Source organism: Panthera uncia, chromosome D4 (genome assembly GCF_023721935.1).
Source record: "Panthera uncia isolate 11264 chromosome D4, Puncia_PCG_1.0, whole genome shotgun sequence".
Taxonomy (NCBI): domain Eukaryota; kingdom Metazoa; phylum Chordata; class Mammalia; order Carnivora; family Felidae; genus Panthera; species Panthera uncia.
In genome coordinates, this window is record NC_064807.1 from 61,470,556 (window position 1) to 61,486,404 (window position 15,849).

The 15,849-nt window shown below is 44.0% G+C and overlaps 1 protein-coding gene across 1 annotated transcript in view; it reads left to right on the plus strand.

The window, feature by feature from the left end:
- Positions 1–15,849, plus strand: part of PLPPR1 (phospholipid phosphatase related 1) — a 75,236-nt gene that overhangs the window by 53,604 nt on the left and 5,783 nt on the right. Inside the window, exons 4-6 of the mRNA XM_049635389.1 lie at positions 6,582–6,832; positions 10,551–10,727; positions 14,458–14,589. Coding sequence (XP_049491346.1) covers positions 6,582–6,832; positions 10,551–10,727; positions 14,458–14,589 — 560 coding nt within the window. The remainder of the gene's footprint in view (positions 1–6,581; positions 6,833–10,550; positions 10,728–14,457; positions 14,590–15,849) is intronic.

Below are 15,849 nucleotides of genomic sequence, written 5' to 3' on the forward strand. Positions count from 1 at the left end.
TCAGCCCTCTTTTAGAAATGTTAGATGAGAGGCTGAGAAGGGATGTTGACTGAGGAATGGGAGTCCCTCCCCTTTTCAGAGAGTACTGTGACCAACCTAACCCAGATAACTCGTTTTTATGTCTTTTTCAATATTCTTTTCTTTTTTTTTTTTTTTTTTGAAGTTCTATATTTTAGTTTCTCTGCATGAGAATAGGTAGGAGTCATGATTTCATGTGCCCCTGTGTTAATATTTAAACTGACAACCATTGCAACTTCTCAGGATCAGAAATGGGGACATTTCTCTCAAATATGTCTAAGTCTAAAACTATACCCAAGCTGGTCATGATTTCGGGATTCACAGGCCTCCCCAGCAGGAAGTCTCTCCTATGTATGTAGCAGGGATCTCCATATTCCAATTTAAGGTTCTTTTTTCATTCTTGCTGCATCAAAAATGGAGAATCCTCTAATTTACAAATGATGACTTATGAGTTTCCCGACTCATGAGAACTTACATAGTCCCAGTTTTCAATTATTCTCTTTACTTGCTAAGTGGGACTATGCAGGATTTTGTGAAGTTTATAAAAAAGAGACATGGTCCCTACAGCTTACATGCCAAATGGTTTATTGTCAACCCTGTGTTCTGTGTTCAGTAGAATCAAGGATGTGAGACGACAATGTGAGTTAGATAATTTGGACAAGTTCCTATGCTTTTTATCCTCTTCTATTGTTGCTCTGAGGTTTCTTGAATTGATCCACAAATATGTATGAAATGTTTACTATGTGCCACATTTGATACTAGGTACTTAGTGTGCAGTGTTAAAGTAGAGGTGGTCAGTGCTCTGAGAGAGCTTGTATATTCTACAATTCTAATGAGAGAGGTAGACATTACTGAGTAGTCACTAATGTAAAATTCCTACAAGTCTCGAATAGAAATATTTTTTCTAAGACCCCATGAGTATGTGATTGTTTCTTTCTCCCTATTCACTCTTTTTCTTTAATTTTTATTTATTTCTGAGAGAGAGAGAACATGCAAGCAAGCATGAGGCGGCGGTGGGGGGGGGGGGGAGTGGGCAGAGAGACAAGGAGACAGAGGATCCTAAGAGGACCCTGTGCTGACAGCAGAGAGCCCAACACAGGGCCGAGAACATGACCTGAGCTGAAGTTGGACACTTAACCTACTGAGCCACACAGGCACCCCTCCCTATTTGGTCATTTTTGTTGTTTATTTATTTATTTTGAGAGAGAGAGAGAGAGAGGCAGGGAGAGAATCCCAAGCAAGCTCCACGCTGTCAGCACAGAGCCCAGCATGGGGCTCGATCTCACGAACTGTGAGATCATGACAGAGCCAAGATCAAGAGTCACACACTTAACTGCCTGAGCCAGCCAGGCACCTCTCGCCCTATTCACTTTTAAGTGAGGCAAGCCCTATGCACAGTATTCATCAACAGAATTGTGGCTTGCTCTTGGCCTGCTCTCCGGAACGACAGCTTGCCAGCCGGTTGGTGTGCACAGCTTCAGTCCAGTTCCCAGTCAGCAGGCTTTCTACTGGAGCTCCTCGGCTCCAGTGAACTGGCATCTCCTTGTGCCCCCACTACTGTAAAGATGAGAAGCACACAAAACCACAGGACCCCGCAGGCCCTGCTCTCTAGAGCCCGTCTGGGTGTGTTCCTCCTAGAAGACACTACTGCCCGTGCTTCTGCCACTTCCCACCGAGTTGCTGTCCATGACTATGTTTCTGAATACATTCAGGAGAGTGAAGAAGGAGAGGAGAGAGTTTCAGATAAATTCAAAGAGCAGACCTCATCCAGTGGAGTGACTGCAGCCCTATTTCTGAGCAATCTAAAGCCTGAATCTGAGTCAGCAGCCAGATGGTAGGACAGAAAGGAATTCTCGCCCTAGGTTTTCTCCCCTGATCTCTGTTTTCTAAGGAGAAGCTTGAGTTTTTCATGAAGTAAAAGTGTGTGTGTGTGTGTGTGTGTGTGTGTGTGAGAGAGAGCGAGAGAGAGAGCGAGCAAGACAGAGACAGACAGAGAGTAAACTCACTCCATGTCACTTATTGACAATGGAAATCCCTTGCTGATTCTCCCTTTGGGCTGACATTATGAGTTTCCATCTTTTTTCACAAGCCCCATGTATACTTTAGTAGACAATTGAGAGATGCTCCACCAAAGGCTGTCAGCTAGGTGCCATATTAAACTGTAAATTACACATTTATAATTGAATATAGAACAGTTGGCCTTCAATTTAGAAGCCCCACCTCTAAAGGTCACAGGATCTTTGTGGCTAAAAGGAATGTAGTCTTTCCCTCACCCACCAGCCCCTACTCACCCCGTTCCCAGCCTACTATCTGGGGCTAGGTTTCCTAATGAAGGGCACCTGTGTGAAAAGCAATAGCATCCTTCTTCATACCACGGAGTCTGGTTATGCATTTTCCCAGTTCTTTGTTTGGAAGGCCTAATGGTATCCTGGTATGAGTCCTATTTTTCCAGCATGCCAATTATCTGTGGCTTTGGTGGTTCTCCTCATGCAAATTTCTGGTTATGTCACTGTTTTTCTACGTTCATGGTTGAGTGAAAGGGTAGAATACTGTAATGATTCCATAGTAGGGACCAGGTCCCAGAATTTGACCTCCATGTCCCAAATTACTAGTGATCAAAGACCCTAATTTGTCCATAGACAGACTGAGATCAGATGGACCCAGATAGAATCCTGAGGAAAAAAATAAGGACTTTTTAATACCTTCATTTTCCTCTTTCTTTATCCTTGGGCGTGCCTGATGGGTGTCATATTTACACCACAATGAAGAGGCCGGGGCACTTGGGTGGCTCAGTTGGTTAAGCATCCAACCCTTAGTTTCAGCTCAAGTCACGATCTCATGGTTCTGAGTTGGAGCCCCACGTTGGGCTCTGTGCTGACAGTGTGCAGCATGCTTGGAATTCTCTCTCTTCCTCTCTCTCTGCCCCTCCCCTACTCGTGCTGTCTGTGTCTCTCTCAAAATAAATAAATAAACTTTAAAAAACAAACAACAAAGAACAGGCATGCTTAGGTTTCCTTAGCTGATCTATGGCATCCTGACAAGGACCACAGACATCATAATCAATCTCTTTGTCCTAATTTCAGGCCCTCCTAGTCTCTTGGTCCTGTCGGCATTCTAATGCCTGTCATCCCTTAGGGATGTGGGAATTTTCAACTGCTTACCCCACCCCACACCAGAACGTATGAGTCTTGTGAGGAGGCCCTTGGGCTCCACCAATTTGATCTTCTGCCGTTGCTAATGCAGGTACCCTCGTCTGATACCATGCTGGGTCTGAAGCTTCTCTAAAAGGCTTGCAGCTCCTGAGCTACACCCTGAGAGGTATAGGACACACTTCAAATGGATTTCCAGAAATCATTCTGGAGATTTCTGTTGCCCTGACCCTGGGTTTGTCAGCCAGCGTGAGGCAGGGAGCATGGGAGTGCCTCTTCACTCCTTCAGCCTCCTTGTGTGGCATCCTCAGCCACATCCCCCCCCCCCAACCCCCAAGGGTGGCTCTCAGTCTTCCCATCCAAGCCTTTTTGGAATTCCAAACAAAGCAACAACAATAACAAGTGTCTCAAGCACACAGCTCTGGCAAATCAAAAGCACTTTACTTTTAGGCTATTGTGTCAGCTTATAAATTCATTCATAAATGCGATCAGCTCCCCTGAAGCAAGGAACACTACTGGGAGCAGATTCATAAGATAAATAGAACCCACTAGGGAGGGTTATAGGAATGAAAAATGTATCTGTTAATATTTCAAAAATATGACCTCACTTAAAGAATTTTTTTGACACCAAGGTAGGTTCTATAGACATTTTAAAAACATCCCCTTCAAATCATACGTTGCAATACAGAGACCATAAATGGTATTCCACCTGACCCTGGGGACAAAAGGAGCTATTGTTAGCTTCTGAGGCTTGTAAAATACACACAAGTAGCTCAGGGTTAAGGGCAATGGCTGGAGTGTCTTACAAAAGCCCCGTGTGATAGGACATTGTCTGTGAATCGCTGCTTCAGGTTCTGCCGCCCTTTGTTGGCATGGCCTGTGACATTCAGGTGGCCTGTGACAGTGCCCTTCTGAAGCTAGATCAAATGCACCAGAATGAAATGTTTGGAAAGCAGATGCTTGTTAAGCCATTAGGAGAAGCAGAGATGATGCCTAAGGAGGCAAAGAAGAGGGAAAGCAACTTTCTGCAAAATATCACAGGATGATAAATAGGAGAGCTGCCCATCACAGAATCACCATGGACCACAGAGCTGGCATTTCAGACATCCATCCTAGGAGCCTAGAAATCCTGTCTCAGAAAGAACAAACCCGCCCTAATTGGAAGCACTTCTGACAAATAAAATGCCAGAGGAAAGTGCTGTCACTTGTCCTTTTTCAAATCATAAATTACCCTGGTTTCCTGGAAAAGTATGCCCAGACAGACTTATTGCCCCTTGAAAAAGCCAGAGACCTGGTCTTTAAGAATCTTGCTTAAAGGTGTAAAAAAAAAAAAAAAAAAAAATCTCTAACCATTCAGACTTCCTGAACCTGGGGGGAAAATTGCCACGAATGATCAATGATTGCCTACTCTCAGAGGTCAGACCCTCTGAGAGTGAGCTGGCTGAAACTATTAAAAGAGCCAGTTCTCATTGTGATAAAGCACATCCTGGCAAAGCCACAAAAAAGAAAATTATAGCAATCAATACAGATCAAAATGAAAACCGGATGAAGGTTTCAGCCAAACTTGTCTTCACTTCTGCTATAATGGATCAACTTTTCAGTGCTGATGTCAGCACAATTTGCAGATGGAGGACATTGAATATGGGAGTCAAAGCTGGGTAGAAATTTAACTGAAACTGTAGCAGATCCTTGACATTTACAAGGGTTAATGCTGACTCTCACACTTGCCAACTTCTCCCATAATTGAGCTGCATTTGGGAAGTCTTTATCCTTTCAAGTAACTTGTATGTACCTCGGCTCTGCACAGCCCCCTTTGATATTTTTAACAGACAATAGTCCACTGATAATCTATAGCTGTACTGTGTAGGCTTTGAAAGAGTTCACAGTGAAGCTTCCTATCAAGAATTCTGCTCTACCATGTTCAATCTTATTGGGACTAATCCCGTGGAATTTGCCAGAGGACAGATAAAATCCAGGAAATAACAGCCTACCCACAGGATTCTCAGCCAAACAGCAAAGTCAGTGTGGCAGAAAGAATAATGCCCTCCTCTCCCAAAATGTCTATATCCTGATCCCTGGAAACTGTGGATTTGTTACCTTATATGACAAACGGCAATTTACAGGTGTGATTAAACTCAGGCTTTTGAGTTGAGGAGATTATCCTGGGTTGGACAGGTGGACCCAATGTAATCAAAAGTCCTTATAAGAGGGAGGCAGGCAGGAGGGGTGCCTGGGTGGTTCAGTCAGTTAAGCGTCCTGTTTTTGGTTTCAGCTCAGGTCGTGATCTCACAGTTCGTGGGTTTGAGCCTCACGCTGGGCTTTGTGCCTACAGCACGGAGCCCGCTTGGAAATCTCTCTCTCTCTTTCTCTCTCTCTCTCTCTCACTCACTATCTCTCTCTCAAGATAAATAACTTTAAAAAAAGGCGGGGGGTGGGGGAGGCAGGAAACTGAGTCAAAGAAAATGTGACAATGGAAGCAGAGGTCATAGTGACATAATTGCTAGAAGGGAGTCACAGATAAGGAATGTAAAACAGCTTAGAATCTGGAAAAGGCAAGAAATGAATTCTACCCTCAAGCTTCCAGAAGGAACACAATCCTGCTAACCTGTTGATTTCACTCAGGGAAACCTACCTCTAGAACTCTAAGAAGATACACTTGTGTTGTTTTAAGCTACTCTGTTGTAACTTTTTACAGCAGCTGTATGAAACTGATACAGTCACCAGCATTTTTCTGTAACACTCTCCCTTTCTTATTTTCTCTGCCCAACTGTCAAATGAAACATCCAATTCAATCGAGGTTTCTGGAATGACCTTTTTTATCTTTAAGGATAACTCCCTAACAACCTCATTCACTTCAGCCGCCATGATGTCATAAATACCCCTCCTCAGAGTATTTGCGTTTCCAAACATGAGCAGGCAGAATATATTTTCTACTGGAAAAAAAAAAAAAAAAAAAGGAACTGATGTTGAGTAGCTACTGACGCCAAAGGGAGTATTTTGTACCTATCCTATTTAATCTTGCCCCCCAAGAGGTATCCCTCCCCCTGACCATTTTGCGACTGAGGGTACCAAGGTTCAGGGAAGGGAAATAACTTTTGTGAATGTCAGCAACGCTGGGGATGGATGGAGCCCAAATCTGTATGATTCCCCAAATCCAGTCCTTCCCATTAGAACATGCTGCTTCTGGTTTATACAAAATGGTAAAATGCTAACCGCAGAATATCTGCATCAATTTGAATGGAATGATTTGGGAAGCAGGCACCACTCCCTGCAAAGATAAAGGTTGGGGGGACAATTTGGCGAGATCATTTTTGGTAGATTCTGATGGACTCTCACTGCTATGTTTTCCTCTCAGGGACAAAACCAACCGACGGTGCACCTCACCATTGCTAATCGTTTCAAATCTCCTTGTAGGGGTATTTGCCTTCGGACTTTTTGCTACTGACATTTTTGTAAACGCCGGACAGGTGGTCACGGGGCACCTAACCCCGTACTTCCTGACAGTGTGCAAGCCGAACTACACCAGTACAGACTGCCGAGCACACCACCAGTTCATAAACAATGGCAACATTTGTACCGGGGACATGGAAGTGATAGAAAAGGCTCGGAGGTCCTTTCCCTCCAAACATGCCGCTCTGAGCATTTATTCCGCCTTATATGCCACGGTGAGTAGCCCAGTCTTGCCGGCACTCCCAAGATGAGTTGTCGGCTGGGATACATGTCTCTCTGCCCTCCTCACCTTCATTTTTTTTTGTCACAGTCACTTAGAGTGATTTTTAAAGTCTTGTTACAACATGTTTCTCCTGCATAGCACCATACCGTTGCCTGCCCCCCCCCCCGCCCCCCGCCCCAACACCCCAGGGTAACATACCGAGCTGCCAGAGGATATTGATTTGGGAATGTGGATAATCTCTTAGTCAAATCTTCCCATTTTACAGATGCAGAAACTGAGCCCCAGAGAAATAGGTGAGAACCCACAGTTAGACCTGGGACCCAGGCTTCTGGCACCCTGTCGGGGATCCTCCCACTGCTCACAACAGCACTCTTTGCCAAAGTTTCACCGGTTCCAGGACAGCATACATTTCTCACACCTGCCTGCAAGTTTGCAGGTGTGGGCGTTAATGTGAATGGCTGCGTGGGTAGTGCAACAGACCCGGGATAAAAACACAGCTTTCCTCTGCAACTCCCGACACTCTTCTTCACCGTTTACCCAGAGCAGAAGGGTGATCCTACCAGATCCCCAACACCCGAAAGTTCACTTGTCCCTGCTCCCCAAATCCTACAGGCTTTGACTGCCCCCACTGGGGTACAGTGTTCTCTCTACATTGTTTGCTTTCGTCACAGAGAAAACCTAAAGTGGGTCCCACATCTTAAAATACAGGAAGAAACCATGCTGTCCCTTTTACTTTCCTACTCTTTAATTGCATCCATTTTGGAAATGACTTCATCTCCCCTTTCTCTGGCCTATGCTTCCTTAGAAACAAGAGCACAGAAGTAGAGGGATCAGCTCAAAGGCAGATATCCTATGCATTTCCCTGGGGAAGAACAACTATTGGTCAAAAACACATCTTTTCCTTACTTGAACTTTATGTTCCAGGGAGGACTAGTCTAGTGAGTCTCAATGGAAGGGAAGGAGAAGGCAGAGGAAAGACCCCTTTGAAATAATCCATTCTTCCCAGAGGTTCTGAGCAAGACTCGTCCCCACCCCCCAGGAGAGCATGTTCCCACCCCCTCAAGTGAGGGTAACTGCACTCTCTGCTGAGAGTCTGCCTCCAGTTGAAGGGCGTCCCTGCCAGTACCTGGATGCCTACATTCACGGTGGAAAGAAGGGGACTGACTACACGTCTGGTCTACTCAGTACAGCATCAAGTAAACTGCTGAATATTCTCCTTAAAACGATGGCTCCTTGGCATCACATTCACAAGATCACATCTATAGGATGAATTTGTCAACCACCAATTACCCAAAATTAGTCTTCCTAGTTATTCCTTTTAAATCTGCTCTTTAATGAATAGGAGAGAAAAAATGGCTTCAGCTGCCCCATGTTAGGAAACATGCACATAGATAATATAGAAGCCTCAAACAGATCAATCGTAGCTTGGTGAGCCTTGCTTTATGATAGATAGGTAGGTAGATAGATAGATAGATAGGCCGACCATGTATCCTTTAAACAAAGAAAATCCTCTCAGGCATTTGGCATGTTCTCCAACTTTCAAAATCTCCATTTGTTCTAAATTATCTACAGCCTAAGTTCTATGAAGCAATGTACTCTTGAACCCTTTTCCTACCCATATTTATCGAACTCAAGCCACTGAGGTGTGAAATTTGTAGAACACTGTTATAAAAATCTGTCCTAATAATCTATTGTCTCATCAAATGAGATACAAATTTCTTTTGAGAAAAAAGAAGTCTGCTTAGAATAGCAGATGTTTTCAAGGATTCAGATATAATCCAATTCAAATCATGCCCCACAGACTATAATCAGATAAACCGTGATACAAGACTCCAATTGTGTGAACATTTTTTGAGCCCCTGTTATGTGTGAAGTGCTTTCAGAAATTACTCAAGAAAGATCTCCTAAGGACTAGTTAATACCATGAAGAATACTAACCCTAAGCCCCTGTTCTTATAGTTTGTAATCTTATAGGAAAGATTGATAAAGGGTATAATTAAAAAACAACATAAAAAGATAAAATAGTAGGGGCGCCTGGGTGGCGCAGTCGGTTAAGCGTCCGACTTCAGCCAGGTCACGATCTCGCAGTCCGTGAGTTCGAGCCCCGCGTCAGGCTCTGGGCTGATGGCTCGGAGCCTGGAGCCCGTTTCCGATTCTGTGTCTCCCTCTCTCTCTGCCCCTCCCCCGTTCATGCTCTGTCTCTCTCTGTCCCAAAAATAAATAAAAAACGTTGAAAAAAAAATTAAAAAAAAAAAAAGATAAAATAGTAGAGTTAAATATATCTAGTGTAGATGTTAAGTAACATTTCCTATACAGCCCCAGAATGGTGTAATGTGCTCTAATTTGTGTAACTGATCAAACCATACTTTCGTAGGTCATCTATTACATGTGATAGAGAATTCCATCTTCTGTATTCACACCACTGTTGAAACCTCATTCTACAAAAGTAAAAGTTTCCATTGTAACATTGTAAAATGCATCCACTGAACCTGTATGTGCTCAGGCCATACAAACACACTGTAGACTGTAGGTATTAGCATACTATTTCTCAGAGTTGCAAATTCATTTATCGGGTCTAAAGAAATGATGGGATGGATCAGTAATGCCCTCTAGTGGTTTCTTATAACCATTGCACAGGTGATCGAACCGTGTTTACTTCTTTGAAAGAGGCTCTAGGCCACCAGACACACATTTGATAACTGAGCCGATGAAACTTTAAGAGTGTTGCCAAGCCCCTCACAATAGATAAGAACAGCCCACATCTCAGGTGCCATAAATTACATCATCCTTTCCTCAGGTCAGGAACTCCTTTCCCAACCTTTTGGATGTCGGGGAACCCATAGAAAAGTTCGACATTTTAAAACACATAGTTCAATAATTTCAAACACGACTAGAGTAGGGGCACCTGGGTGGCTCAGTAGGTTAAGCCTCCAACTTCGGCTCAGGTCATGATCTTGCAGTTCATGAGTTCCAGCCTCACTCAGACTCACTCGTGCTGTCAGCACAGTGCCCACTTCAGATCCTCTGTCCCCTTCTCTCTGCCCCTCCCGGCTCGCACTGTCTCTCTCAGAAAGAAATAAAACATTTTTTAAAAATTTAAACACCAGAGTAAATGAATGCAGAGAGCCGATCACAGCTGTTCCAAGGAACGTGAGAATTTAGCACAACTGAAACCTGTTTGTGACACACCCATCTGGAAGTTCTAATGCAGCCAATCAACTAACCAGTCAATGCTTTTGTGTTTGTTGCTCACAAGTGTGAAGAATCAGCTAGAACTCTGGGAGACACCAAAAGTAAAATGTATTAGCCACTCGCCTACCTGGCCTTCTCTTTCATAAAATTCATTCTCACAGAAGTTCTTTGGTATCTGAGATTCTATGTGGGTTTCCTTATACTCCAAGTGATTCTTTAATTTGTTGCATAAAACTTGCACACTCTGATGTTCATTATGCGGTCACTCTGCATCGCTATTTCTGTTTACGGGCCCACTAGAACACAAAACATGATTAGGAGACAGCCATCCATTGTTCTTGCTGCACTGGTTTCCTACCCAAATTCTTTCCTACCTGACTTAGTGGAATTGTTCAACTAGTCAGTGTGGCCACTTGGGCGCGGCCCCTGTTGCATGTGCTGGTGCATGTCTGTGCATGTATGTGTTTGCACCGCACAAGGAGGCTGCCTGTCACTTGCTGGTCTCTGTCCTGTTCCAGATGTACATCACAAGCACAATCAAGACAAAGAGCAGTCGGCTGGCTAAACCAGTGCTGTGCCTCGGGACCCTCTGCACAGCCTTCCTGACAGGCCTTAATCGGGTCTCTGAGTATCGGAACCACTGCTCCGACGTGATTGCGGGCTTCATCCTGGGCACTGCTGTAGCCCTGTTTCTGGTAGGTTAGCTTCCCTCTTTCTACCTTTTTCCCTCTTGTGCCCTCTGCAAGGCTGTCAGGTTAGCCAGACTTCACAGTGTAAGTCCGTGTTCCTCCTGCCCCAGCCTTGTGAGTTGCAACTCTCTTCCAAGTATTATGCATCCTTTTGCTACAAAAATGACTTCTAAAGCACCCTTTCTTTCAGAAATCTGACTGCATGTTCCCCCAAGGGGTCAGAAAGACGAATGCCTGCGGAGGACGGCTTGCTCTGCTTCCTTCAACACTGGGCTGTGGACTGGGGTCCCGCAGACTAGTAATTTGGTGTACCTTCAAAGCAGTGTTCTTTATCTTATTTTTAAAGCAATGTTCTTTAAATATCTGTTCAGAATGTATTGAGAGCAGAAACTAAGGAGGGAAGAACAGAAAACAAAGAGCCTGGGTGGAAGCAGACAGCCCCTTCTCCCGCATCCTCAGAAACTCTGCTCTGGCCCAGACTTGCATATCCCACTCTGCAGTACGAAAACACTTCTCTAGCCACTCCCAGGCTTTTTAGAAGGCTTCTGCTCGGGGCGCCTGGGTGGCGCAGTCGGTTAAGCGTCCGGCTTCAGCCAGGTCACGATCTCGCGGTCCGTGAGTTCGAGCCCCGCGTCAGGCTCTGGGCTGATGGCTCGGAGGCTGGAGCCCGTTTCCGATTCTGTGTCTCCCTCTCTCTCTGCCCCTCCCCCGTTCATGCTCTGTCTCTCTCTGTCCCAAAAATAAATAAAAAAACGTTGAAAAAAAAAAATAAATAGAAGGCTTCTGCTCTCACCTACGCTTGGCTCTCAGACAGCTTATTTCCACTATAAGTGGCTTCTCAACCACATATAATGATCTTTCTGGAGAAGAGTTTTGGCTGATATAGTTTTCTCCGTATCTTTACTTTTCTGATGATTTTAGTTCCTCAAATAGCTGGGGGCCTCACCACCTGCTCACCTAGGAAATCTCTTAATCTTAGTTGGACTGGAAGAGAAGAGGCTAATTTTTACTTTTTGTCTTTTTACAGTTTTATTGAACTATAATAGGCAGATAATAGATGCCACATGAAGTGTACAATTTGATAAATTTTGACATACATATATCTTTCTCTCCCTCATCCATTCCCCTCATTCCCAAGAAACCACTGATCTCTCCAACACTCTATATTAGTTTGCCTTTTCTAGGATTTCATATGAATGGAACTATATAGTGTATATTCATTTTCTTGGCCGTCTTTCACCTGACATGATTATTTTAAGATCCATCCATTGTAGCATGTATCAATAATTCATTTATCTTTCTTGCTGTGTAGTATTTTATCACAAGGGCATACCACAGAGGTACAATTTGTAAATACTCTTCAGGGATTTAAAGTATACCTGGAAGGATTTACAGTAAATCACTGGGCCTGGAGAGTCCTATATTGTGCATGAAATGAATCCCCTAATAATATTCAGCAAGCTTCCCCTAAAAGACAATAGCCATCACTGTCCGGATGTCCCTCCTCCCATTCTGCCTATCCTGGTCCAAAGCACCCATAGAGACTGGCATTATACATAGATGATTCTTCCTTGTCCTAGCCTTCCTCCTTGCCCTTCCCAACACACTAAATATACCTATGCCTCTCCTAACTTCTAACTCAGAGTTTCCAACATTTTTACCTGCTGAGATACAGGAAATGCTCCCAGTTGCTCAAAACACTGATCTCCCCATGGAGATGGGGAAGCTCCATTTTAATTCAAAATTATTTTAAATGGATCCAGGCTTTCTTTCTAAAGTTAAAGATGAAGGACTTCAATGCAAATTGTCTGTGTGAAGCTGCAGGAAAAGCGGTGCTGAATGATCCTGAGATGTTGATCTCTCATAGGAGATATTTCCCAATGATTGCGATTGCTTTTAAAAGAGTTTGGAAAGGGCACGGGTGACCTCAAGAGAAAAGAGGGTTTTCAAAGACAGATCAATAGTCCATCAGTGAAAGCTTAGGCTCAAAAGCCAAAAAATTTTGCTGTCCATCAGTCCCGGGGCCAACATCCCCAGCTAGAGACAAAGAACAGTACAGACTGTCCCGAGGTATTTCATGAGGTCTTTATGGGATGAAATCTGTGAAATCCTTTGCATTTTCTAAGGCCACATGTACAAATTCTGCCTTACTATTAAACTTCCTTTCTCTCACTAACTTGCAGCCCTGTTTCCTACCGCTTAGTTATTTGCTCTGTTCTTGCCTTCCCAGTTGATGGCAAATGTCCAATTTTGTTTTCCACAAATGGTCTTTATGTAAGACCCAGAACTGTTGCTGAATTACCCTGGCAGAGACAGACCCCATGCTCTTCCTGTTGTCTGCATGTGCACATGTACACACCTCACATGCACACACACTGAGCTTGGAAATGGGAGGGGAAAGACGTCTTCGAAGAGACTGGAAGCCTCCCAAAGTGGAGACTTGGACAGGAAGACAGGAAGAGAAGAGTCTGAGACCAGGAGCATACTTTAGAGCACATATGCATTATTGTGAAGATTAAAGCAGCTGGGGCAGGGGTTGGTGATTAGTTGAGCAATTACTACGTGCCCTAATCTGTATATACACCAAATCATGTGCTCCTAGGACAACCCTAACACTATTCTTATCCTCATTTTACAGATGAAGAAAATGGGGCTCAAAGATAAATAACTTACTCAATGGCCACCCAGCCAATAAGCTATAAATCTGACCTGGGTCTTTCCAACTTCAGAGTTCCTATGTTTCCCAGTTCCCCCATTTCCTGAATCGAGGGGGTTTAAGCAGAGCTGGAGAGTGAGGTGGAAGAAAGCCAAATAGAGAATATTTATATAAATGTTCTGCAGGGTTTGAAGAGTGACAGGAAAGATTCAAAGATACTGGGTATAGAAACAATGATGCAGAACAATGAAGACAGTGGAAAAAGACAGATAAACTCTACGAGGGCAAAAGAAGCAGAGAAGATGGTAAAAACAGACTGTTATGAAGGAGGGTCTCAGTAAGAAATAAAAGTGAGCAGTCGTTTAGAGGGAAAGTATTTTCATGGAAGCAATAAAGGAAAAGTGCCACGATTTTGAGTTATTTAATCTCAAGCAAACAGTAGTCACATAATTTAGGGAGGGTCCTCTTAGGAGTGAAAGACTCGTCAGCATGGATCGTTTGCTATATGGTTGGCGCTTGTTAAGAGGCAAAAGAGTAGAGTGGTATGATTAAGGGGCTGTGGAGTTGAAATCTCTGTGTGACCTTGGGCAAGTTATCTAACTTCTCTGTGCCTCCTTACCCAAGTTGAATATGATAATAGTCCCTCCCTTGTAAGATTGCTGAGTGGGTTAAATGAAGGAAGGTGAAATCCTCAGGACCATGCCAGACACAGAGTGGCCCTCAATAAATTATGCTGCTGTTATAAGATGATTTACATTCGTTGTGTCTTTTAATCATTTCAGATCTGTGAGATAGGTGTTGTTATTTCCATTCACAGGTGAGGAAACAGGCTTAGTGGGGTGGGTTGATTACCACTGGCCATGTGGGTATCAGTCAGATGCTTCATCAGCCCCTAGACATGTTCAGTAGACACCCTAAACTATGCCCAAGGTCTTTGCATGGCCCCTATGACCCACTGGCTCAAAAGAAAACAGTCACTATGGCAGCGATATTCTAGGGGGAAAGGCCTGCCATCCTCAGAGGTGACCAGGCATAGATGGCTATAGTCTGACTCCAGTCTTTTTTCCCCTCATCCTGCAGGGAATGTGTGTGGTCCATAACTTTAAAGGAACACAAGGATCTCCTTCCAAATCCAAACCCGAGGATCCCCGTGGAGTGCCCCTAATGGCTTTCCCAAGGATAGAAAGCCCTCTGGAAACCTTAAGCGCACAGGTACAGTAAAGTGGTTTTAGAAAACCAAACCCACAGGCTCAAGGCCTGTTATCTTGGGAGGTCAGCTAATCCATTCCTCTACTGGAAGCAGGATACCACTGAATCCACTCAACACTAATCAAATCTGAGGTAAAGGCTTCAAGAACTTCAATCTTCTCTCAATAGTCCTGTATTTATTCTGGGGCGTGGCAATCATGAATCCTCAGGAAGTTCTTAGTAATGTCTAACTTAAACCCCAGCTGCTTTAAGACGCCTTGACCTACTATGCAATACCACATTTATAAAATTTGGACCAATTATGTGGGAGGCCAATCTGGTTTAGTGACTAAGACAATATTTAGAAAGAGAAAGGTTTTGTTACATTCAGCAATAGATGTAAGCTGGAAGCACATTAAAAAAAAACAAACATTAAAAAGGTTACTAAGTGTCCTTTTGGACCTATTTTGATGACCACAATCAAAAACTTTTTTTTTTTTTTAATATTTACTTAGTTTTTGAGACAGAGAGAGACAGAGCATGAACGGGGGAGGGTCAGAGAGAGAGGGAGACACAGAATCTGAAGCAGGCTCCAGGCTCTGAGCTGTCGGCACAGAGCCCGACACGGGGCTTGAACTCACAGACTGTGAGATCATGACCTGAGCCGAAGTCGGACGCTCAACCGACTGAGCCACCCAGGCGCCCCCACAATCAAAAACTTTTAATGCAACCATACTCACTTATTTACATCAGGGCCTTGGTTCATGTCAGAGATACAGAAAATGATTAGCTGCACAGTCCTTGTCCTCGAAGAACTCACAGATAATCAGGAAGATGGATATAAATGAGTAGTCATAATATGGCATACTGAATCAGAGGTTCCCAAGGTGCTTTGTGAATCCAAATGAAGAAAAAGAAGTGTATTCTGTCTGAGAAGACAGGAAATGCCATGCAGAAGATTCGCCAAGTGAAAGCAGCCTCGAGAGATAGTATCAAACACTTGTTTTTGCCTGGGACAGTTGCTAGGTGCTTTACAACTACATTCTTATTTGAACAAAAACCTATTGAATCGATAGGAAAGTCCCACTGCACAGATTAAAAAATAGGAATATGGGGGTGCCTGGTGGGCTCAGTCAGTCAACCGTCCAACTTCAGCTCAGGTCATGATCTCACGGTTCGTGGGTTCAAGCCCCACTTTGGGCTCTGTGCTGACAGCTCAGAGCTTGGAGCCTGCTTCGGATTCCGTGTCTCCCTCGCTCTCTCTCTGCCCCTTCCCCTGCTCGC